At 39.5% G+C, this 25,118-nt stretch overlaps 3 protein-coding genes and 1 non-coding gene across 9 annotated transcripts; 1 reads left to right on the forward strand and 3 right to left on the reverse strand.

Moving 5' to 3' along the window:
• The first annotated feature begins 302 nt into the window (after positions 1-302).
• On the forward strand, positions 303-8,804 carry LOC103990689 (protein ALTERED PHOSPHATE STARVATION RESPONSE 1-like). The gene is made up of 4 exons (XM_009409916.3): positions 303-1,785; positions 1,900-2,057; positions 3,633-3,856; positions 6,741-8,804. The coding sequence occupies exons 1-4, from the start codon at positions 501-503 to the stop codon at positions 7,438-7,440; spliced, it is 2,367 nt and encodes a 788-aa protein (XP_009408191.2). The 5' UTR covers positions 303-500; the 3' UTR covers positions 7,441-8,804.
• Positions 8,805-11,638: 2,834 nt separating this feature from the next.
• LOC103990688 (NAC domain-containing protein 22) lies at positions 11,639-12,870 on the reverse strand. Its single transcript, XM_009409915.3, has 3 exons — positions 12,657-12,870; positions 12,293-12,576; positions 11,639-12,203 (listed from the first exon to the last, which is right to left on the reverse strand). The coding sequence occupies exons 1-3, from the start codon at positions 12,820-12,822 to the stop codon at positions 11,775-11,777; spliced, it is 879 nt and encodes a 292-aa protein (XP_009408190.2). The 5' UTR covers positions 12,823-12,870; the 3' UTR covers positions 11,639-11,774.
• A 3,021-nt stretch (positions 12,871-15,891) lies between these two features.
• LOC135642253 (uncharacterized) lies at positions 15,892-24,561 on the reverse strand. Of its 6 annotated transcripts, none has more exons than XM_065158239.1 (5): positions 22,912-23,256; positions 20,352-20,484; positions 18,292-18,388; positions 17,588-17,674; positions 15,892-16,278 (listed from the first exon to the last, which is right to left on the reverse strand). In XM_065158239.1, the coding sequence occupies exons 1-5, from the start codon at positions 23,012-23,014 to the stop codon at positions 16,144-16,146; spliced, it is 555 nt and encodes a 184-aa protein (XP_065014311.1). In that variant the 5' UTR covers positions 23,015-23,256; the 3' UTR covers positions 15,892-16,143. The 6 variants fall into 6 exon arrangements, 4 of the variants coding, with proteins under 4 accessions (XP_065014311.1, XP_065014312.1, XP_065014310.1 ...); XM_065158240.1 differs by lacking the exon at positions 22,912-23,256 and adding an exon at positions 20,714-21,023; XR_010497914.1 differs by lacking the exons at positions 15,892-16,278; positions 20,352-20,484 and having other exon boundaries at positions 17,589-17,674; positions 22,912-24,561.
• TRNAL-AAG (transfer RNA leucine (anticodon AAG)) lies at positions 21,093-21,173 on the reverse strand. The gene has a single exon. It is a non-coding gene; the product is annotated as a tRNA-Leu (tRNA).
• Positions 24,562-25,118: the final 557 nt, after the last annotated feature.

The following is a 25,118-nucleotide window of genomic DNA, read 5'->3' on the forward strand; positions in this document are numbered from 1 at the left end:
CCGACAGGGGTCAGCAACCCGCCGAAATGATAGTTGTCGGCCCCTGAGGGTATTTTCGTCACATCACCTTTTCAACCGCCTTCCAAAGCGAGGCGCAGAAACCCCAAAGGAAAAGAAGCGCGTCGCAACGGCGGCCTCCCAACGGGAATACTTGGGAATAGCGTATCCCGCGCCGTATAATTCTGGTGAATACGTTGTCCCTGCTGCGTCTTATTAGTGTAACGATTCCGTACGGTATGAGTTATCCCTACTACCGCCGGGGATATGGTATCCCTACTTGTGGTGGAAGTAGTAGTACGCCCCCCGCTCTGGCACAAAAAAGGCATACCCTATTCCACCACCGGGCTTGGATTCCCCACCACCACCGCCCCTCTTCCCACCCTTTCTGCTTTCTCCTCCTCTCCGATTCCTTCCATTTGATAGAACAACCGTAGAATGTGATCTCTGCTGCTGGGGCTCCCCTCTCTTCTTGTTCGATTTGAGGGTTTCCGTGTCGTTGGATGGGCTGCGGGGTCTCCAAGCTGGATGAGGAGGCGGCGGTGGCACACTGCCGTGAGCGCTCGCTGCTGCTCGCGGACGCCATTCGCCATCGCTACGCCCTTGCCGACGCTCATGTTGCCTACACCCTCTCCCTCCGCTCCGTCGGCGCGGCCCTCGAGGGGTTCCTCAACGTCGCCCGCGCGCTGCCCCCCGCGTCCCCCGTGCTCCCCCTCCCCGCCCAGCGGAAGGGCGATCCCCCGCCGCCCCTTACTCCCTCCCCGCCTCCCGCTGCCGCGGCATTCCTCGATCGCACCCACTCTCGCTCCCACTCCGGCTCGCATATCCACTTCCGCCCCTCGGATTCCGAGTCCGACGACGTCGACGATTTGCCGCTCCACTCGGACGGAGCGCCTCCCGTTCACCCCCTCTACGCGGATGACGCCCCAGTGGGCCAGACGTACGTCAACCTTAACTACTCCCGCAACCGCCCGGCGGAGTCGTCAGTTGCTTACGAGCTGCAGCCGCCGAGCTCCGAGACAATACGCTTCGGCTCCGTGGATGAACGGCCTCCCACGGCTTTCCCTTACTACGGCTACCCATACCCCCCTCAAAGTGCGAATCTGTACTCCTATCCTGCTAACTCGTATACGAGCTATGATGGTGGCATGGGCGGCGGCATATTTGGCTTCTCTTCGCCGCATCGAAACATCCCACCACCGGCTGTGGCAGCTGGCGGAAGCTCTACTACTACTCCGGAAGTTCCACCACCGCCGTCACCTCCCAGGACTTCAACATGGGACTTCCTCAATCCGTTCGACTCGTACGATAATTATTGTGCTTCTTATACGCCAAGCCGGAGCTCGAAGGAGCTGAGGGACGAGGAAGGGATCCCTGATCTGGAAGACGAGGGGCACGAGGTCATCAAGGGAGCCTATGGTGACCCAAAGTTTGTACCTTCCTCGGTGGCTGCTGCGGACGGAGAGTACACAGGTAAGGCTGCTGCGGAGTCGAAAGAGGGTGTGATTGACAGTGGCGGCGAGGATCCCAGTCAAAAGTCGAGGTTGGTAGAGGCAGGCGGTAGCTCAGAGCATGAGGTTCATGTGGTTGAGAAGAATGTAGTGACTGAACCAGCAGACCGACGAGGTGCTGTGGGATTTACCACCTCTCGAAGTTATCAGGATGTTTCTGAAGTCATGCAGGAGATTAAAACCCAGTTTGACAGGGCGTTTGAGACGGCCGATCAAGTGGCCAAGATGCTTGAAGCCGGAAAGCATCTATACCACCAGAAGAATTCTGTGTACAAAGGTGGAACTAGTATTGCAATTCTTCTTCAAACATTCCCTTTGCATTTGTACGACATTTGGAGCAAAATCTAATTTTTTTTCTTTTTTTCTCTGCACTATTTTCTTCTGTAAGCAGCTTCTGCCAGGATGATATGTGGTTTTCCGCTACTTCTGACATCTAAAAATGAAGACCTTCTGGTATTTGAGGAAGAGAAGGCTATGGGCTGCGGTAATCTTTCATCAACACTGCAGAAGCTTTACAATTGGGAAAAAAAACTTCTCGAGGAAGTCATGGTTAGTACAGCAGTTGTTTCTGTAGGCCCTTAGCTATCTCATCCTGTAGTTATTTATTCCAGTTACGACTTGAACAGAGTCACAATGTTTAAAATTTGTCTAGAGCATAAGAAAAGAGTAGCGCAGAGAGAACAACGTCAGAGAACTTGTTTCTTCAAATATCCATCCTAAAATAAGTACTTATATTTTTTTTATCTTAAGCAGGCTAAGATATGTCTTCTTTGACCATATCTTTTCCTTCGCAGATATTTTTTGATGTTCTCACATAAATGAGAGGAAGCATTTGGTTTCTCAGCGTTTATCTACCATCAAGCCTAAGAAAGTAAATAGGCCAGGCATTCTAGATTCTTGATCCAAGTGCATATTGGGCTGTTGAGATTATCAAACATTACCGTAGAAACTGTCATCTTTATCTATGAGACCTTTTTCTCATCTAATATCTTTTATATTAATAATATTTGTTTCATAGACTCATGTTGGATCATCTTACACAGTTTGTGTTGATCAATAAGAATCCATTAAGAATCATATGTTGGTTCAATCCACCTATTTCTTCATTACTATATATTTCCTCCATTACTCATTTTCTCATATGTGCACGTATACCATGAATAAGAGCCAATATTGACTGTGTAACCTATGCGGTCAACAAAACCACATTGCTTCCAGCATATGTGCCACATGTGCAGTTATATACGTCTACAAAGTAGCTGCTTATATGGCCCACATAAACATAAAAATGTGGCTGCATATGCAACCACATATACAGTGAGCATGAAACACAATTGCATATTCTTCCAGCACAGTGATCAATGATATATATACCAGAAATTTCTCATGACCTGTCATTTAAATGATTCCATATACTCATGATTTGACCGTAGAACATAATTATTTATTTATTGCTTCAATATTATATATATATATATATATATATATATATATATATATATAGTATTGTATAACTTATTATATCATTTTGAACCTCTTTTATGCCGTGCATATGCCCCACATACTACATATGTGATTACAGTACCTTGGTGTTTTTCAAGCTGTAAAAACATAATACATAGTTTTCTTGAATGTTTTAACCATGTTTCTAGTTTTACTGAAGTCATACTAGTAAACCTTGACTAATTATTCCTTGCACAACTGCTAGTACTTAAGTTGTAAGGCATGCATATGTGTGATTCTGTAGCTTACGTTATTTAGTTTCAACTTATATATATATATATATATATATATATATATATATATATATATATATATATATATATATATATATATATATATATATATATAATATTGTATAACTTATTATATCATTTTGAACCTCTTTTATGTCATGCATATGCCCCACATACTACATATGTGATTACAGTACCTTGGTGTTTTTCAAGCTGTAAAAACATAATACAAAGTTTTCTTGAATGTTTTAACCATGTTTCTAGTTTTACTGAAGTCATGCTATTAAACCTTGACTAATTATTCCTTGCACAACTGCTAGTACTTAAGTTGTAAGGCATGCATATGTGTGATTCTGTAGCTTACGTTATTTAGTTTCAACTTATGCAGGCCGAGGAAAAGATTAGGGTTCTATATGATAGAAAATGTGAGTACCTGAGGCGTTTGAGCGAAAGGGGTGCAGAGGCTGAAAAGCTTGAGGCAGTTGAAATTTCCATTAGGAAATTATCCACAAAGATAAGAATAGCCATTCAGGTTGTGGGCACAATTTCAAGTAAAATCAATCAGCTGAGGGACGAAGAATTATGGCCACAAATTAACGAACTTATCCAAGGGTATGTTATTTTGTTTTATCTTAATTGCACTGTGTCTCTGGGCTAATTTTGTACTCTTCTTGAATATAGAATTTTGGAACCACACATAGTTTTTAACTCAGATGCGACATGAGACTCTGTAGTTCCATATGCTTTTCAATTGTTAGAAAAAATTAGTTGTTTCTGTCCCCAGAATGCCTTCTTCTTTAGATAATGTAATCTAGCCATGTGACTGTCAGAGAATTGTTATTACTCTCCATCTTTTGATCCATTGACAAGATGATTGTTGGCCAGGTAGATTTTGAATCTTTTTTTATTGTAATATTGATTCTTATGAATTTCTTGATGATAATGCTGCCTTTACTAATTTCTTGTTCTCTTTGTGGACCTCTTCTTAGAGTTTATGTTCAATTGATCACCATGAATGTGATGTAAAGGTAACACCATGCTTGTTGGATAATGTCTCTTTTCTTGATTGCCCTATGTATGTTTGTTTCATTTACTAATATTAATCTATTCACTTGGGGCATGGTAATGCTGCTGACCTATCTAGCACCATTTTGTGAAATATATATTATTCTGTAATGTTAATCATGCTAAGAATTTACTTCTACCTTGACACCCTTTTGTGGTCCACTATTATGATGCCTGTAGCCTCATTCGTTATGCTAATTGAAAGTGACTGATGCTATAAGTTTCAGCAAGTTTGAATCTTCTGTTTAACTGTATATTGAGGATGAGAACTTGTAAACTTTGTCTCCTTTATTCCTGGATCAAATCCAAGATGCCATCTTGGGGGCAGAAGTATATACCTAGAAATATCAATTAATATCCTCTTTTTTTTTTTCATTTATTAAGTTCCAATAGAAAAGGTTAAACACTAAATTTCCTGCACTGCATAAAATGTTCCCATGTTAACTTTGCAATGTGAAGCTACACTTTTATTGGTATTACAAAAACAACTGCATATTCATATTTCCACTAGTGAACATATGTTGATCAAGGATTTGCAAACCTAATATAACCTTGTGCATATAACAACTGAAGCCTGTGGGGTTCTAATGTTATTTGACATGTGCAAATGGAGTGCATTCTGCACAAAGGACAAAATCCAGTACATGAGATTCCCCGTCAATGTGGGATTTAGGGAGTGGCAATCTATGCACCCTTATCTCTTGAAGTACTGAGTGCAACATGCAAGATAAAAATGTTGATATGGTTTTTGAACTGTATTACATCTTAATGAGTGTGTTAAGGTTGCTTAGATTAGTGCTTCAGAGAAGATAGATTAGCATGACTCAACAGTGCAAATAATAGGCTAAGCACTTCATTTATGATAAAAGATCATTGGAAAGAACCTCCTCTGTTCTCATTTCTTCATGGTCTTCTTCTCTACCTGCATCTTCTTTTCCATAGTTCTACCTGTTTTTCTCTTTCATGTCGTGTGGTTAGTATTTATCTTTTCTCCTCTATTCATGCTATTTCTTTATTATGTGATGCTCTCCTCTTCATTATCACTCCTGTATTTTCTTGTTTTTCTCATTCAGTATGTGATCATATGGCTTAATGTGTTCCTACCCTGAAATAGCTTATGTTGAGTAATATGGTATTTTCTTAGTAATAGGTTATTAGCTACAATTGACATGTTTCAAGAAGTGCTGTAATTCTTCATTTTTTTATTAATTGTTGATTTTCGTTTTCCTATGTTTTTTAATTGTTTTTCATAAAGATGGATCACATCTACCAGCATATGAACCACTGTGTCTTGTCAGATGGATCGAATGTTGTTTGTGCTTATGACTTCGTATTTCGATCTTCATAAAGTTACTGCTAACGTAAGATGCTATCTAGGTTTCAGAGCAAACCACAAACTTCTACATTTTTCCATAGAGTCTTGTCACTTTCTGCTGAACTCCTGAATCTCAGCCCTTGTAGGAAGAAATTGCATACGAGGGTAATCTGCAGTAGGGTCATAAGACAATATAGGACAAGTATCTTTCATTCGGGAAGTTATTTTCCCTTGCTGTCTCCAACTGTTAACCCTTATGACATCCAGTGTTTTGTCAAACAGGTGTTTGCTGTCCAACTGATTAATTTTCATATATTACTCCAATCAATCAAGGAAATTGTCGTCCTTTGCTCAGTACCTTATGGTGTTCCAACTATTTATAATCATGCAATTATTTCTAATTATGGAATTCTCCCACCTCTTGCCAAGATGGTCCAACTAAAATGTGTAATAGTTCTCTTCTTGAAACTGGATTAATTCATACTTCTTAGTTTTCAGGGGGTTTAATTTGCAAGTATGTAGTTTTATTTTTATTTTTTAGTTATTATTAATTCTAGATACTTCATCCTCACCAGGTGAGTTATTCAACATTTACTTACCACAATTTCCCACAGTTTCTCTTCATTAAGTCACATAGAAAAACCTGGATTTATATCTGTATCACATCAATTGAGCTTCTTGTTCTTGGAGTTGAAATATGCCCCTAATGTTAGTTTGTACATATATATGCTAAAGTGAGAAGAAATTGTCTGATTCCTCTATACACGGACACATTATTGACAATGCTTTGAATACGAGAGATTCATTTGCATGCTTGTGGCTTGATTTCTTAATCTGGATTGTTGAACTGATAAGGTGATCTAACTCACACTTGTCTGTGACCTTCTTTCTATGTAAGTGGTCTTTTTATGATTCCATTTGCTTGTTATTTCATGCTTCTGTTAGGATCAAGTTTGTCTTAATTAATTGACTTGCAATAAGCTAGCAATTATGATCTGTTGTGCTAGTTTTTTTGTCCTTTAAATGAATATCCTGGAATATTTTACTTTAACTAGATTGTTTTCTCTCCTGTTATAATTTATATGAGATTTTTTGTCAATCAATTTAACGTTTCAGGTTTAAGAGAATGTGGACAGTTATGTCAGAATGCCATCATATTCAGTGTCAAGCGATATCTGAAGCTAAAAACCTAGATTCTATTGTGAATGGAGTAAAACTTGATGACATTCATATGGATGCAATAAAGCAGTTAGAGTTGGACATGGTGGATTGGATCACAAATTTCTCTGCTTGGGTTACAGCTCAAAGGAGCTATGTCAAATCTTTGAATGGCTGGCTTGTCAAAGGTATCCATTATGTGTCTGAAGAAACAGATGATGGAGTTCCTCCATTTTCGCCTGGGAGAATAGGTGCACCTCCTGTATTCATCATCTGCAATTACTGGTCCCAGGGTATGGATATGATATCCGAAAGAGAAGTTATTGATGCAATGCAGGCTTTTGCTCATGATGTTTTTAACATCTGGCAGCAGCGCAAATTTGAGCAGCAGCAAAGGTTAATGGCAAACAGAGATATGGATAGCAAGCTGAGATTGATGGAAAGCCAGGAACAACTGATGCTCAGGCAGAGAAAGAAATTAATGCTAATGTCCAGTGAGGATGGGATATCAATACCTGAACATGAAGTGCGTCATGGTTCCACTGCAAATAGTCTGCATTTAAGTTTGAAGCAGATCTTTGAGGCAATGGAAAATTTTACTGCTAATTCCGTGAAGGCATATGAGGTGCCCCACATATGTTGTGAGGAAGAGAAATAGAAGTTGTCCAGAGAGAATGCTAGTATGACCTGATGCATGGGGGAATGGCTGGCCTTTTGTCCATGTTTCAATTGAGGCTAAAGATGTATCACCCTGGAGTTGTCTATGTTGTCATTTAGGCCATGTGATTAGGATCCTTGTATAACTGCAATTACTCTTTCCAGATCTCACCGAGATGCTGTCAATTACCATCCAGTGAGTTTCTAAGGTTAGGAGAAGAGTAATTTATAGTTATGTATAGGGTCCTCATCACTTGGCTCTATTCATCTTGGTGATCCATGCGCCTAGCAAGATCTGAGAATCTTTTACTCAAAGTCTACCCTGTGCTGTGCTACTACAGAAGGTTGGTAAACTAATTTGATGGGGTAGATGATTTTCCAGTGTTACGAAAAACATGGAGAATGAGGTTGAGTCAGTATGTCATGATTGGTAGTTTTAGTTATTGGCATTTCAATTTGTGAACAATACATGACATGAATGTGGATAAAATAATTTGCTGCCAATGCCTGAGATCGATCATGATTTCTATCTTCAAAAAAAGTGTTGCATGCTTGCTGCTGCTGCTGTGGCTTTCTCTACCTCGGAGCCGCAATCCAGTTCGTGGTCAAACCTTGATCAATAAAGTGAATGTTAAAATGTGTTGTCGCCACCACTGTGCTTGATGTAAGCTGTCATCTGCTGCTTGTTATGGTGAGCTTGGAGCAGGAAAGTAATATGTCATGTGAGCTTCTGCTGCTGCTGACATTGCCGTCACTGCCGCTTCACTCTCCACTTCTGAGCTGCAATATCTTACACATTATGGTTAGCATGGAGCACAGCAGATGAGAGTCGTCGGAGTATTTGTAATATGCAGAAATCTGGATCAGTATTGATGATTCCTAGTACATGAGCCTGAGTTGTTCAGTAATTGTTGAGTAGGCAGCTAATACACATCGACCAAATAGCATTTGTGATTCTGTGCTGATCTGACTTGTGGCATACTGCAGATTTGTCAATCTGATCAGCTTCAGTGAGTAGCAGGGAAGATTTAGGCAATTATGTACAGGCACATGCCAGTTTGGAGTCTTCAAGGTATCGCGGAAGCATACCGAGTTGCTTGTTAGGAGGCAGTCTGATTATTTTTCACTAGCGACATTAGGATATTACAGTTTGTATACTCTTTGTAACTTGGTGTCTTAGATTTATCTGTCCACCTTTATGCTATAGTTTTATTTTCCTTTTTTTGGTGCCTTATGGCCATTAGCAATGCATGAATTCCCTCTTGCTACTTGGTTTTGTACTATATGCAGCCCTTTGGTAGATACTTGGAAATACTGCTCTCCAATTGAATCTATGAATAATTGTTTTCCAATGTTGCAAATAAATTCTCTGTGCTTTCTATATATACTTTAGATGGATCGTGTTAGGGCTAGAGATATTGAATGCTCCTGTTTTAACTAGAAACATTACATTATACAGAACTATTGATCAGCCTTGATTCAGTGTTCATGTATCGTCATTGTTAACGTCGTGTCTATCATGTGGATCATATGATTATTGTGGAGACGAGAGGATTCATTCGAGCTACATGTCAAAAAGTAAATAGGGGATATACTAATCAATAAGCTTGGGAGGGACGATTCAATCACCATTTAGTTCTATTGTGAGTAATTTAGATTGTCCGACTTGGTGTGAAGGGAGTTCGAATCCAATCGAAGTATATCTTTGTCACAAGATGTGAGTTATCTAGATTTCTATTGTGTTGTTATGGATAAAACTTTAAATAGGGTGTTGGATGTGGTGGTTGTGTATGTTTATATTTTTTTATTTTGTTCATATTTTTTACAAGAGTTTGTAATAGATTTGATAGCCGTTGGTTTTTGTGATTATTTCATACTTATAAATACAAGTTTGTGTGGTCATCGCGCAAGAGGTAAAACTATCCGAGCGTTCATTTTGAAGGTTTTCTATCTCCGTAGAGTAGTGCAAAGTGTCAGTACAGTGCCCACGAGTTACGTAGGTAGCACATGACTAGTAGACCTTTGGAGTAGTATTTATGGTTGATTTATTGTCTTATTTTACGACAATGTCATGCAGGCACTTATGGAGACTTCTAGTCACGACGGATCACCTTAGACTCTTTGTCATATAATCGTTTAGATCTTACGAAGTTTATGTTTGTTATTTGTATTATCTATCAAGCATTTACTGAAATGGCTGTATATGGATCCCGAGTTAAATGCTTCCTCTAATTTGTCTTCTTTTTTGTATGTCTTTAAGGGACTATAAGAGATTTTGAGAAGGTTAATCCTTTATAGTTGGATATGCAAGAGGATCACACGATTTAGGCAAAACCATCTAAGTCCATAATAAATGGTATCAGTATAAGATTAAGTATATTTAGAGATACTTGGCATATAAACATGAGGGACCTATCGAGGCTATGTTAAGGGCAACTAGTGTGTGTGACCGTTTGAGGGAAACAGGCATTAAGACATAAAAAAATGAGTCGCTAAAAGGAGTGGGCATATGAGATTAGTATTCAAAGAAATGATCAACCCTTCGCACGAGAGGTACCATGAGAAAAAGCGAGTTGAGAAAAACACATAGCACACAAAGGTTGGAATAGCTGAGTTCGAGCTACGGCTCGACGTTGGCAACTAAACTTAATGGTGCTCAAGACAAACGGGGCACTTGGCAAAGGATGAAACTATGCAAGGAGGGATAAAGGTGGCAGAGGCCCTATGATGTGCTGGTAGAGGTCACATATGGAGAGATCGCAGTCTGAGTTCATCCAACAAAGATCAAAATACAATGGAGATATCACCAAGAGACGACATGGTGTAGTAGATTACGCTGGAACAGTTCAAGGTAATGTAACACATGAGAGTGATAGATTTCATCAGCTCCATCATCACCATGAGACTAGTGCATAATAAGAAAGATTTTTTCTTTCATTTGAAAGATATGTATGAACTAACAAAGATCAATATAACTCGATTGACTACACACTAGGGTCAGAGTCATTGGTAAGTTGAAGCAGCACAGCAGATCAAAGTTCAACTACTCAACAAGAGTAGCGAAGAGTAGTTGAGAGCCAAGAGGTGCATTACAACTAGGGCAAAAAATTGAAGATTCAATAAAGACGAGGAGATGCAGCATCCACAAAGGCTTCAACGAGATCATCGAAGGAATAAATAGGGAAAAATGTTATAAACAAAACTATAAACAGGAAGTTCGATGTAATACTTGTGTATGATTATGTCTTTTCGTTTTGTTTATGTTTTTCACAATATATAGAAGACTTGCAATAGGATTGGTAGCCCTATTTTTGTTACTTTGAATGATTGTTTTAGGCTTGTAAACACAAATTATGTACAATCATTATGCAGATACAAAACCACTTAGGCAATCATTTAAGGAGTTTTCTAGCTTCAAAGAGTGGTGCAAAGTGTCAACCAGTATAGCACCCAAGAATTACACGGGTGACACATAGTTAGATTAGGTAGTGTCTAAGGCTAGTTCGCTACTTTATTCCGCAGTAGTATCATGTGGCCACTTATATAGACTTCTGATCGTGGTAGACTACCTTATACCTTTTATCCCATAACTATTTAGAGATTATGAAGTCTATGCTTATAATTTATATTGTCTAAGTATTTGCTGAAATGATTGCTTATAGATCCCGAGTTAAATATTTCCTCTGGCCACGAGCAAGTTGATTCTTTACAAATTAATACATAGAGATATCATATCACTTGGATAAAATTAACTAAATCCATAATAATTTGGATAAAGTTATATAAGCTCATCTTCCTCACAGGAGAGGTGTCGTGAATCGAGGATCCAGCGAACGACCCTGCTGCATGTGAAACTTACATTGGCGGCTTGAGTGAGCTCTCAGTTCAACAATAACGTCAAAAATGAGATAAGAGTGGATCATATGGCAAGTTGGGAGACGAAGATAACAATGTCTATATGACTTTAAAGGTTATATGGTTTGACATATACATCTGTGATGGACTAATATTACACCATACTATGCCTTTGATGGCCTGCCATGTCTGACTTGGGAAGTTCATGCCACCTACTGTAAGTTCAAGCCCGAAGACTATACCCCAATCTCTCTCAATCAAGTGACAGATTTCGTCAGCTCCATCATCACCATCAATCACCTCTCAGTTTGAGTTTATTAGTTTCGTCGAGCACTCTATCATCGGAATTTAAATTTAAGATTTTGTATTATAATAAGAACTCAAACATGAATCTTAAGATGTCGTGCAAAGAACAAACCGTATTAAGCTTTCTATCGATCACTGCTCAACTCGAACATGATCGTTGGTTTTGATTCAAATTTAGAAGTTGAGTATGCTGTTAAAAGAAGGAGACCAGAAATCCATCAGCCATGGGCTCCTCAGCTGAGTCAAGAACGGGTCCTGCAGCCATTCCATCGCGCTGCTCTTTGGAACCTCCAATTCGGGGAGACTCGGCCGCCGAGTCGACACCCCCGCGGCAGCCACCACCTCTTCTTTCTCCTCCATTAATTCCGCCGCCGCTGCTGCCACTGCCGCTGCCATCTTCTCCTCCTCCGTGTCCTCGATCAGGATAACGTCATCCACGCCTGCTGGAGGTCCCAGCTGGAAGCTGTCCTGATCGGGCCACCCCGGCGACGAGTCCGTCATCGACGACCCAGAGTTCATGTCCTCTTCCATGGCCGCCGCCCGCTGCTCCAGCTCCTTCATTGACGTCGCCTTCCGGTATACCTTGCACAACACTATGTCCTCCTGGATAACAAGTCACGTACGTTGGATCAGTCTTCTGCGGTCGAGAGTCGAAACCACATGAAAAGCACGATGGTGCAAGCGTGCCGCACCTTGGGTGTTGCGTCGGAGGAGCTCGGCGGCGGGTCGGGGAGGCGGTACTCGTTCATGACCCAGTCGGTCTTGGAGCCGCGAGGCGCCCGGCCCTCGTAGTACACCAGCGTCTTCTTGAGGCCGATGAGCCGCTTGGGGTCCGTGGCGCTGCGCACCGGCCGGTCGCACCCGGTCGCCTTCCAGAACCCCCGCTCCGTCGTTCGGCTCGGCCGTCCTCCACTGGCTTGCCTGCGGTCCCTCGGAACGTAAAAGTACCACTCCCTCTCCCCCATCCTGGCCAACCCTGTAGAGTCATGCACGGTGCTATCAGAACACCCTTACACTGAAGCAATCAGCACATGACACAGGAACCGATGACGATACCTGGGAGCTCCCAAGGCTCATGGCGATAGAGATTGATGGAGGTGATGACATCAAACTGAAGCTTCTTTCCAAGCACCATCCGCTTGAGGTAGAAGTCGAGGAGCTCTTCCTCCGTGGGGTGGAATCTGAAGCCAGGGAGATCGAGCCCCGATCCACCTCTCTCCATGCTTTGCACCTCTTCTCTCTTGTTCGCTCCCTTTGATGCCAAGCTAACGGAAGACATTAAGGGCCTATATAGTGCATGGTTGGATCGAAAACGAAGTTTGACGTTTTAGCATGAGAGCGATAGGTTGGACTTTGATGCCTGATCACCATCACCATCCTATGTGTGCTTCCTGGAAGTGCAGCAGCACCCAGCCGGGCTGGAAAGTTATACACTGGTCATTATGGAAAGTATCCTGACTTCATGTAAAACATAATCCTATTCATTTTAAGTGTTGCAATCATCTCGATTTGAAGAAAGAAGAGTATGGAGGGAATCGGAGTACTGTTAAACTAATCATTAGGTCATGCTTGCCGAAGATGGAGGGAGTAGCCTTTTAATGAGTCAACAAGACCTGCAAATTTTCCACTAGTCTACCAAGAATTCCACAGTGTCCATCATCGAGCAAAGACTGCATTATTTTGTGTGTTTGTTTTTCCTGTTCATCCCTGACTTTTGAATCCAAACCCTTATTTTGGAAGCTTGCGAGACTCTGTGTTTTACACAAACAAAGAAAGAAAGAGAAAAACCAGCAGTTTTATATCATCAATTCTCAGAGATGTATAAGATTTTGATCGCTTGTATTCTCTTCCTTTGTGTGCTTATTGTGCATTCCTTTACTAAAGATAGGATACAAGCAATGAATCCCACAAAATATAAAACTCAATATATCATCTTCATCATCGCTCACTTTGAGAAGGAACTTACAAGTAAAACTCTATATATTCTTATGCTTATGCCGAAATGAGCTCGAAACTAATATACTCGACGCAAAATATACATCTATAGGTGAATTAAATATCACAGGGAGATTTCGGAGTCATATCATAACTTGTTTTGATACCTTAATGAGATTATTTTTTATTTTTAATGAAAAACAAGAATCAAGTAGAGAGAGAGAGAGAGAGAGAGAGAGAAAACCAATGAGTAGGGAAGAAGACTTTGCGACAACGCGACTATGGCTCGGTCCAAGTTTGTTCCATTCCATCTAATGCCTAATATTCTGATAGTAGTATCATAACATATTTGACCTGATTCGATGGGGTTCGCTTTACGCGATGACATATATCAGTATACTAATTTATCTCAAAAATGTACCCTCTTCCAACATCAAATATATCTTAATGCACCCCTCAAATGCATGCAGTGCGACTTCTCCTGTGGGTAGTGAATTGATGCACACGACTACACGCCGTCTCTCGAGAAGCTGACCCATTCAAATCGAGACTTCCGAAGCTGATACGTTGGAAGTCATTGAACCCTCCCCATCGTCATCAATCACCATGCGACGAGCAACAGAGAGCGCACCCACTCATCACCACGTATTTCCTGTGGAATCGGTCAGTGCTTCGTTGTTGTTCTTCTTCTCCTTCTTCTTCTTCTTCTTCTACTGCTGGAACCCTCAAGTGGATTCTTCTGTGACGACATTGCATGGTGGTCGTGCCATGATCGAGGTCTTCGACGACCGCAGCACGATCGTGATCGGCGTTGGGTGCAAGTTGGAATGTTGACTGCGGCTTGGATTGGTTGCGCACTCCAATGTGATTGACTCCCGAGCGTATTTGACGGAGTCTTATGTCTCCATCGTTGCGGTGTTTGGGGCAGCCGAGATTTCATGCTCCGTGACTTGAGCGATGAATAGGATTCGATCGTGTGTGTTGTGTGTATAAGGGGTAATTGCAAATGCAAAACACTGTGCCAGGACGTGTCCGACAGGATTCCACGGTATTGTCTCGAGGAGAGAGATGTTGGGAAAGATTTAATTGATCGACGAAATCTTCACTCGATTCATCGTTACCGAATTCACTTCGATTAATTTTTAGATAGTCGTATATTTTTAGGATTTAGTGGAGAGCAAAATGCAAGAAAATAATTTGATTTTCTCTATAATAGTAATAATTTTTTTGATGTGTTCTTTGATCTGTTGGTATGCTTTTCTCCTCCAACCCCATCCGATAGGCTTCCTCTTGATCGAAAATTCATCCGGCTGGAGTTCTCCACCCACCGGGAGCTCTGTTTCGTGGTCGTCGGCCCGGAGTTCCAGTCGTCGATCAAGAAGATGGGGGGGCGAGAAACTCGAGCCAAGCCGCCGCGCTGGTGGCGGCCGCGTTGCAAGGGAACGTGAGGGGTTCTCGGGTCGGCGATGTCCGCCGACGGGACGGTGGAGCCGCGGAGAGTGCCTCTGATCCCGGGGGTGCAGAGGAGCGGTTGGTGCATTCGAGCTGTGGCGGTTGCCGATGACGAGGAGAAGGGACACGAGATCGGGTGGTGGGTGGTGGATGGTGGATGCATTTGAGGGAGGGGAAGCTCAAGGCGAGTCCGACGGTGTTGAAAAGCTCGATAGGGTTGCGGCGAGTGTCATCGGAAGCAGCAGCCTTCTTTTCCTCTTTTGGTTTGCGGTCTTCTATTCGGATCATATCACGTTGTAATCATATAGATGAATCTCCAGTTCATGGGGAGAGAGGAGAAGATGCAGTTAAACTAATGAAATGTCAAATGTTGGATCTCCAACCTAAATTAGCTGCTTGAGATGGATCCTCTATTCATCCTGCAGACCAACAAACCTCGGTATGTCAGCTTCATTTCGACGAGTGTCAAACCTGAGTGTTATCATCAGGACTCGAAAAGACGATGAAACAGTGAGAACTAATTGCAGATCTCTTCTTGTGTGTATTCATAATAAATTGACTCCCAAATGCAAGTCATGTGGACTCAAAGAGGGTGAGTTATTGTAAGTGGACCCCGTCATGGAAACAGTTGTTTAGTGTAGGCCCTGACCCCCTATTCCGATTCGGAAGATTCCGATTTCAACCGTCAAATTTTTTTTAAAATATTTAGTCAAAAATAATTTAAATATTCTTATATGTCAATATGTACCATATCGATAAGAACCGTACTAGTGTAGGGATCAGTAAGACGAACCTTAGCATAAAGACATTATAATAATCACAATACTTTTACTAATGACCAAAAAAAATTGGCAGAATAATAATTTCCCTAATAATCTCATATTCAATATAGTAATGGCATCCATTCATCATTATAACTCTATAATTTTATTAATGATCTCATCCGCCAGTATAGTAATACCTGTGTTTTTACTGATGATAAAGAAACTTTAAGCTCGACCATCCCCGAAAAAACCAAAAAAATCTAATGCTCGCTAGCAAAGAGCAGCAGTCCCAAATCAAGCAATAGATCGATCAAGTACTTACCAATCCAAAACAGTACAAAGAAAGGAGTGTGTGTGTGATGGCTGCATCCACCTACGCACCTAGATCGACATCATATTGCGGCTTCAACCTCATCTGATGCCACAGCCACTCCATTTGGCTCATCATCAGCTCGGAGTTGAGAAGAAACATCATCAATAGCACTGTTAAGTTGTGCAATCTTCTCTGTCAAAATCTTCCTGGTTTTCTGTTATATCATCATTTAGCTTGTTGTTAGTGCAGCACAAATAAAGCAACATAAGTATTGCAACTACGTTTCAGACGAAATCTGGACAGTAGATTCACATTAGATGTAATAAATGAGAAGACAAGATTGTCCATTATCAGAAAAAATAAAAAAGAGCTCTCTTTTCCAAGTCCCATCAAATTGGGATGATAAATTAATATTTGACTGGGTTGTTGTATCCATCAGCTAAATATTTGTGAATACAACAAAATAGATCACAAAGCAAATTATACAAGTATTTTTCATAAGATAACTCCGAAGCATGTGTGCAATGGCTACTACAATGTGGTTTCTTGATGAACATGACTTCGGATATGCTTTTTTTGTTATTAGAGCAGTAAATAGACTATAATGCTAACTATAAAAAAAATGCAAAACTGTAAATTAATAAAAAAGAAGAGGTAAGCTACAAAGAAGCAGGTGTATGGCCAAGGAAAGAAGAGAGAGATAAGAAAGAAGACAACAAACTGGTCAATGCTCGAACAGAATTGCTCCTCTGAACTGATCCAGCTTCCCAATTTATGTTGCATTGTAGTAAATGACGGAGTAATGAAAAATATATTCCACAGAAACATAAGCACAATCAATTCTCAACATACTTTGAATAATAATTCTTTGTCGATTCAACAGTAAGTATATTTCATCTCTTATTTCTACAAGCAAGAGAAATAACACACCAAACTAAAATGAGAACCACATGTGGCTACCTATGATAAATCTTTGTCACCTTCCTTTGATATTGGTATTTTTTGTTTTAAGCATCAATCACAATTAACAAGTCTATTTGAAAAATAAGTGGGTGGCATTCATGTTCAGAATAACCAGTGAAAAAATCATGATGGTATACACATGCTTTGACGGTCATGATTTACTGATGTTTTTATCTATCCATATCAAACTCAAAACTCATTCCTCTTTTTCTTTAGTTTCTTTAACTTCTCCTTTTTGGTGGTCCTGGTGGGCTGATGCTTCTATCCATAAGTGGTAGTGAAGATATATATAGTAAAATGATCAACTAGACATCTTTCGATTAGTAAGAAACAAAGAGCTAACCGCTTGTCCTCCTCGAATGAGGTGTGGTACTGAAGGTCAATATAACTAGATAAGTAGTAAACTATGAAAGTAGAAAATTGTGGTAGAAACCAAGAAAATATATCAAGTAAAAACAACCAATGCATAAGGTTATGGAGGAGTATGCAAAGAGATTAAATTGTTTGTTGCAAAGTAATTTTTTGATTGCAGATGATAATACCATAATCATAAGACTTACCTCCAACGCTTTCTCTTCATCATAGATGAATTTTGGCAATCTCTTCATTAGATCTTTTTTGTCAGTTCCAGTCAATGCTTTGCTGATCTGAAACAATACTGATTCATCAGAAAATAAATAGAAACATAATCATAAATAGAAGTTTGTTAACATCTTCAATGAATAGCTTAGCTCTGAAGCATAAAGTGCCAGGGATACCTTTATAATACACAAATTTTAACAAGAGATGAGTATGATAATTTCTAACAAAAGCTGGCATATCATCAACCTGCATCAGAGGCCTAAAAGGAAAAGCTGTAAAAATAAACATGCCTTCCCACCCGCCCCTCCCCCCCCACACACACGCAATTTCAAGTACTTGAAATCAAGCAAAGGATATTTTTTTGGTTTCCTACTCTAGTGCTTATTGAATCAAGAATGAGTTCAGCTTTAGTAACAAACAGAGGCGTATAATGATAACTTTCTCCTCTTTAAACTAGGAAAACAAATACATCAAAACAATAACAACAACAACAATAACAAGAAGTCATAATTTCCCAATTATTAAAGCTAGTAAAACGAATATATGCTGAAAAAGATTGCACTCATGCTAGCACGAAATTACCACAATTTCACCACCACACATCAGTTAACCCAGCAATCATAAACTACATGGAACATATTAAAAAGGTAATGTATGGTAAATAAAGATATCACTTCAGTACCTGAGGTGCATATACACAAGCAAGTGTCCCAACCACAATTCCTCCCAGCACAAAGCCACCAGTGAAGATGCTTGCATTGCTGGGCCTTCTACCATCCCTACATTTGCATCACATAAAGCCATACATAGTACGTTAAATGCCTGCAATAAGATTCTACAAAAGAACCAAAAATGAAGCCAATCCAAGGCAAGGAAACAACAAACTGGCCATGAATGTATTTACAAGTTAAGAAAAAGTTCCATCTGTTCATATTTTCCAGATCTGATCTTGATTATCAAAACCTTGATTCATAATTTACAAAAAATGACAAACTGTATTGCATTTCAGGACACTAAGCACTTGAGTTAAAAAAGAAAAAAACAATAAGACCAGAAAGTCAGTTGTAATTCTTTTGATTCTCCATTTCTGATAAGTAACATATGCATACACCAACTGGAGCAATAATGGCTTTTCTTGTACAAAAGAATAATGTGCACCTGAAGCTGCCCGTAATGAAAGGCACATACGATGAGAATTTTAAATCTAAATTGATTACATCCTCCTCAACTGAGTTACTTAAAAAATAGCTAAAATCATTGATTCAATTGTCATTGACATATTAGGAATAGTTCATCTATCAAGGAGGATTTATGAATGCCTAAACAGAAATTTCCAAATTAGACTATGATTTCTAACTCTTTGCTTTTCATAAAATCCTTATATCATTTCCATCTCTAAAAAGTGGATGTGGAGTTTTATATGAATGGAAAAGGCAACCAGGTATCCAACTGTATGAAGTGAACCTTCCAATGTGGTCCAACATGTTAACTCCAAGCTACTACAATAAACCATGCATTTCACATATACAAATCCATCTTTCGATCTTTATTGATGTATGCCAATTGAAGTGTCAAAATTCTCCTAGGTTACATCTTCGATAGATGAAAATCTTGGCAAAATGTAGACATGCATTCTCCTTTTATTGGACAATATAATGATTGCTCCATGATACTTTAGATTCTAGTACTTATGGCAAACCTAGAGAAATGAAATGCAGCAATGCTCGTAAATTCCTCTTGGAAATGGTTATGAAGGCATCTCACGTCTGACTCAAGCTTGAATGTTCAGAACAAAGGCGTCATGAATTGTTTTCAACTTGATTGAAAACCATGAATATGCCAATGCCAGATTCAGAGCATCACCGGGTAGAAAGAGACATGTTGACTTAGAACGCACAGCCTATAATTTAACTGATACCAGAAGTCATGAATATAAAATTGGAATTTCCTTATAATGGTAGAAATTCAACCTTATAACATGCTCCAAGGTGTTAGAACAGTAACATTGCAATTATCAGCTGTAATTAAGAATTTAAGAAACTAAAACTAAAGAGGTAAGTCCATTGTTACAACCCAGTAACCCTGGTGCCTATTGGTAGCTCTATCTCTCATATGGATTTGAACATCACTGATGATCCTAGTGCCTATTGGTCAAAGGTCTATTTGGATATTTTAATTATGCAAAATGCAAAAAAAGGGAACATATGCCAGCATTCCAACAAAAACGAGAACAAAACAAGGTTAACTACAAGAAACCCTCATTTTTCTTTTTGATTCTTTAACCAAACAATTGTATGAGAATTACGCACACCTGAAGCTAAGTTCCAGAGTGATGGAAGCCACAACTCTGTGGAAATCATCAAGATGTCTGATTTTAGCTGTAAACTAAAGAAAACTCGACAGAGCTTGCCAGTTTTAGTTTCTAATTGCGCTTATCATCTCCTTCACACAAAACACCGTATCTACAATGTTTGTAACGACATAAGATAAGACAATAGAAACTGTGTTAGAGACAAAGATTACTCAGACAACATTGCACACACACTGAAACTTGTAACTACATCTTAGACAACAAATTTCTCAAATGACCCTTGTATTCCTTCTCATGAGTACTCTTGGGGGTAACAGAAGAAAGGTATAATAATCTACAAGCATGAGGGAAAGACGATCACAAACAAACAGGGTGTCGCAAATGAAATATAGAGCCAAAGCTAGCAAACTCGGCACATGTAACTCAAATACCTATAGGCATTTTGAACCATCAATTGGCCCCTGTAACTTGAAACTCCCGCTCTCCTCCGGCATGCAGGTCTGAGAGAGAAGCTCAAAGGATGGCATATTACAGGGGACTTGTTCGACGACTTCAAACTATAGCCTAAAAAATAAGAATAATTATAAGTTGAGCAAATCTATAAAATAACTTTCACAATCCTACACAAAAAACACCGAGGAATTAGCGACGGAACATAGAAACTCAAAAGAATATCTCATCGGCTCAAGAATCAAATGAGTCGAAGAAATCGGAGATAAGATCACCAAAAGCAAAAGGCAGACTAATCAGACCAAGATTTTTGAGATCGAAAATGATGGAAAGGTACACCTACCGGCAAGCGATTGGGATCGGGGGTCTCCGACGGCGACGACGGTGTTTGCGATCGTAACCATCGTCATCTATGCTATCAACAACTCTTTCTTGAGGAAATCGAAGAAGGAGAGGCAAGCGGGGCGAGGGGGTGACTTGAGATCACTCCGTGCTTTGGTTCTATCGAGATGAAGTCTTCGCTCCGACCTCGATATCATCGAGGTGCAATTGAATTGGGCTAAGATAACATGGATCGGGGCCCAATTGGAGTATTTGGTGTGGATCAGTAGGGGCCCATATAGTTGTTGGGCGTTGGACTGCCCCAACTAGTTGTTGGTCACGGAGATTGCATCTGATCTAGGATTTGAGCCTTATATAGGCGTATAATAAAAAATAAATATTGTTGAGAGTGGGATTTGAACCCACGCCCTTTCGGACCAGAACCTTAATCTGGCGCCTTAGACCAACTCGGCCATCTCAACAAGATGATTAATGTCAAGACAGAATTATATTTATTTAAAAAATAAATAGAACAAATTTTCTTTATTTGACAATAATTATATTTTTTTTAGAAAACATTATTTTTAGCATGTCCATAGTAAGAGAGTAATTAGAAAATAATTTTTTTGGAAAAATATAATTTGTATTTCTCCCTCAAATCGAACGGTGTTAGAGTAAAAATAATTTACAAACAACACATAAATATAGTTCATACTAAAGAAGGATTAGGAAAAAATAATAATAATGCAATGGACTCCTTCCTATCCACCTGTCATCTACACCAGATAAGCTAATTGATAACGTTAAAACATCACTAAAAATATTTGTCTCCAAACATAAATTCTCAATTTTATTAATTACTATAATTTCCACCTTAATTGCAGAGTTCCCACAGTCCACAATTTTGCCTATAAACTTTATGGAGAACAGTAGCTGCTCAGGTGCTTCACATAGTCAAAGAATACTTTCTTGATCCACCCTACTAAATCTAGTGCCTAAATAAAATCTTAGCATAATGAAATTTTGCTTATGTCCTAGGTGTTCCACCTGGTCCAGAACCCAATTACTTTCTCTATACCAACCTCAAATTATTAGACTAGTTTTTTGATTTGTGAAGAAAATTGTGTACCATGTCCAACTTGGATGAAACCATGCAAAATTGGCACAGATATAAACTAAACATGTGTTGGTAGGCATACAAGACACTGCAGATTTATTTAGTTTATAGCATAAAGCTGCAATAGTTCTCACTGAACTTATTTCACATGGAAAATCAATAAGATCCACCAACCAAATGTTGCTCAGATGGATCTATCCATATATTTTGACCTCTTACAACATTGAGATCTGCTGCATTTAGTAGCTTTTCCTAATCATGATAGGTGCAAAAAAGAAAAAGAGAGTTGAAGGAATCCTGGTCTACAATGTACTCTATGAGCAATTCCTGACTTGATGATGCAATCTCTTTGTCACATATCAGAACTCATTCATGGATGCACTTTTCAGGCTTAGGTAACAGCATATGATGAGCATCAAGTGGAGCTCTTCTTTTAGCTATTTTAGCTTCCACTAAACCAGCTCAAGTCATTTAACAAAGTGTGCCTGCATATATCTAAATATCTTCATTTTTAACAGACGAAACACCACTGATGTAACCAGATAGATGCTCACTGCTCAAATCATTAATTAAGATGATATTGTTTTTTTTGCAGATGTTTGATATCAACTTGTTCCTAAAACTAAGATGTTCAATCAAATTGATATTATGGCACAACAAATTGATGTACTTGACTTACTTTGCCTATTCCATTCTCCAATGGTTCCTAATATGACATGTTCCGCACACACAACATATATCATTGCTGAATGTGATATTCTAGCTAGCAATGCATATATATACATTTACATGGAATTTATTTTTGCATGTGTGGGAAGTTTATTCCCTTTCTCTAAAATAACATAGTCTATCATAATTGGAATAAGAACTAGTATGATGTGCATTAATAACTAAAAACAGACTTATTCTGATTTAGAAATACAAATATCACAAAGGTGTAAGAAGTAGCAAATACATCAAGTGACACTAAAACAAACCTAAGAAAACCACTACTGAACATCGAATATAAAGCAAAGACCTCATAGAACAAACTGTAAACAAACAACTATTCTGCAGAGGATCTGTTTAACTCCCCGTTCATGTCACATGCATATGGAACTTACAGTTGACTCCAAATGCCAAGAATGTCATTGCGAGCTCCAAAATCATCTGTGTCAAGCTATCAACTGACTGCCAGAGGTCAGGGTTACTGAAGGATCTTAACATAAAGAATGCAACATCTTGCAATCAGATAAGCTTTGTGACAACTAGATCTTCTTGCATTTCCATGCTGATGTAATCTACATTGACATCCCACCATCATCAGAAGGTTTTAAATCATTTGAAGACATTACTTTCTGCATTTTCTGGTAAAATTATGACGATTTGCAAAAGGTGGCAATTTTTTAAGCTCTGTTTGATCTTGGACATGATGTTGATTCAAAGGCAACTTCTTTTTCTTAATTCTCACTTTCCAACCATCAGCTTTCTTATAACCTTAGATCCACTATATTGTGTCTCTGTGCAGTAACTGGATTCTTCCTCCCTCTCAAAAATGTCTTCGGAACAGCCGACAATCTTCTCTTCTGATTTATCTATGGAACATTTGCTTATCCTACTGCTCTTCTCATGCAAAACAGATGACTTCTCATTGCAGACAGCATTTCGAATGCTCCTTCGCTTATTTTTTGAGATTCTAGATGAACTATTTATGACATGATGCAATTTCCTGGCAAGTTCTTCATCTGTTTCTTGGCTCCCCAGACGATGGTGAGTCTTATACAAGAGCTTAACAGGCATCTGTTTCTTCCTCACTCTGGTTCTGGCCATGCAACCCTTTCCAGATTTTCTCCTCCTAGAAACTGAATCCAGAAACAGTAGTGCACTCTTGGCAGAAGCCTTGGCCTTTGCAGCTGCAGCTGCTTTCTCGGTTGCAATCCTTTTAGCTGCCGCTGCAACTTCAGCGGCAGCTGAAGCCACCGACTTCGCAACCTCAATGATCTCTTCTGGATTCGACCTTGGAGAGTTAATAGAATCACGGAGCTGGGCACCAAGATCACCAGAAAGAAAAGGAACCGGTGGCAGGAAATCAAAATCGGAACCCTCCCTCTTGAGTTCAGCTAGCAGGCGCTTCCGAGGAGGCAAATGGGTGTTAACATTGAAAGACTCCATCTAATTACCCCTTAGCGCTCAAGGATTTTGCATCTAATTCGGTCTTTTGCATCAAAAGTTCGACCCTGATCGATCCATGTCGTGAATTATTCCAATTCACATCATTAATCAGCCAACCAGATAGTCCTTGCCGACAATTCAGATTCCAGAAAACCGCCCGCTAAATCTCGAACGTCTTCCACAAGAATCCATCTACCAACAAGATTCAAACAGAAACAAACAGCGGATCAATCGAACCTCCAAGGAACCAAGCGGATCTTCTCATTTCAGGAACAAGGACAGAATCAAGCAAGGAACTTTCAGCTACCATCAGCCAAACCCCACGAGGATTCGTTCGGCTACAAGAAACCATCGAGCAAGACCCAAAGATGGTTCCTTGACGTGAGATTGTGCCACGATCGATCGGACTCGATGGATCGTATCAAAGCTAACGGGATTATAAGGATGGAGATAACTACCTCGTTCCCCGGAAGCGGCGATTAGGGTTTTCTTGCGATGGGAGAACTCAATCGAGGGAGGGCTTCCACCGAAAGATGGATTCTTTTTGGATCAAAACCCATGAGAGAGAGAGAGAGAGAGAGAGAGGAGAGACAGTCGCAACCAACGAATTCTCTCCGGATAAAATTAAAATTACGAGAGTGCCATTAATGGATATATAAATATCGAGTTTTAGAAACACGATAAAAATTATTCCTTCCAAAATTATTGGATATATAAAAATTATTTAAAAAATTATTCTTTGAATAGGGTTTATTTTTAAGTCATTTAAATCTCTATCTCTTGCATGAATATTTCAAAGATAAGATAAATTTTGAATGACAAAAGTGCATATTAATAGTTCTGATGATATTAGATTAGGACATTATTTATGTATATCTTATGCCTTTGCAAAATAAAAATTTAAATTTAGTAACTCTTTTATTTCTTCTCTGTGAATGATTCAATCCTACCAACTTCAAATTATTTTTCAACACCCTGCAGGACAACTTATTTTTCCCAAAAAAAAGTAGTGAAAGAGTTAGTAAATTGTGTAGATGCAATAAGATACTGTTGCATATTTCATTCTATTTACATTTTGTCTTTGTTAAACATAGATTTCTTTTATGGTAGGAGGTCAATCTTGCTAAAACAATGGCATATAAGTATCACCAAGATCACA

The sequence above is a fragment of the Musa acuminata genome, chromosome BXJ3-7, assembly GCF_036884655.1.
Source record: "Musa acuminata AAA Group cultivar baxijiao chromosome BXJ3-7, Cavendish_Baxijiao_AAA, whole genome shotgun sequence".
Lineage (NCBI taxonomy): Eukaryota > Viridiplantae > Streptophyta > Magnoliopsida > Zingiberales > Musaceae > Musa > Musa acuminata.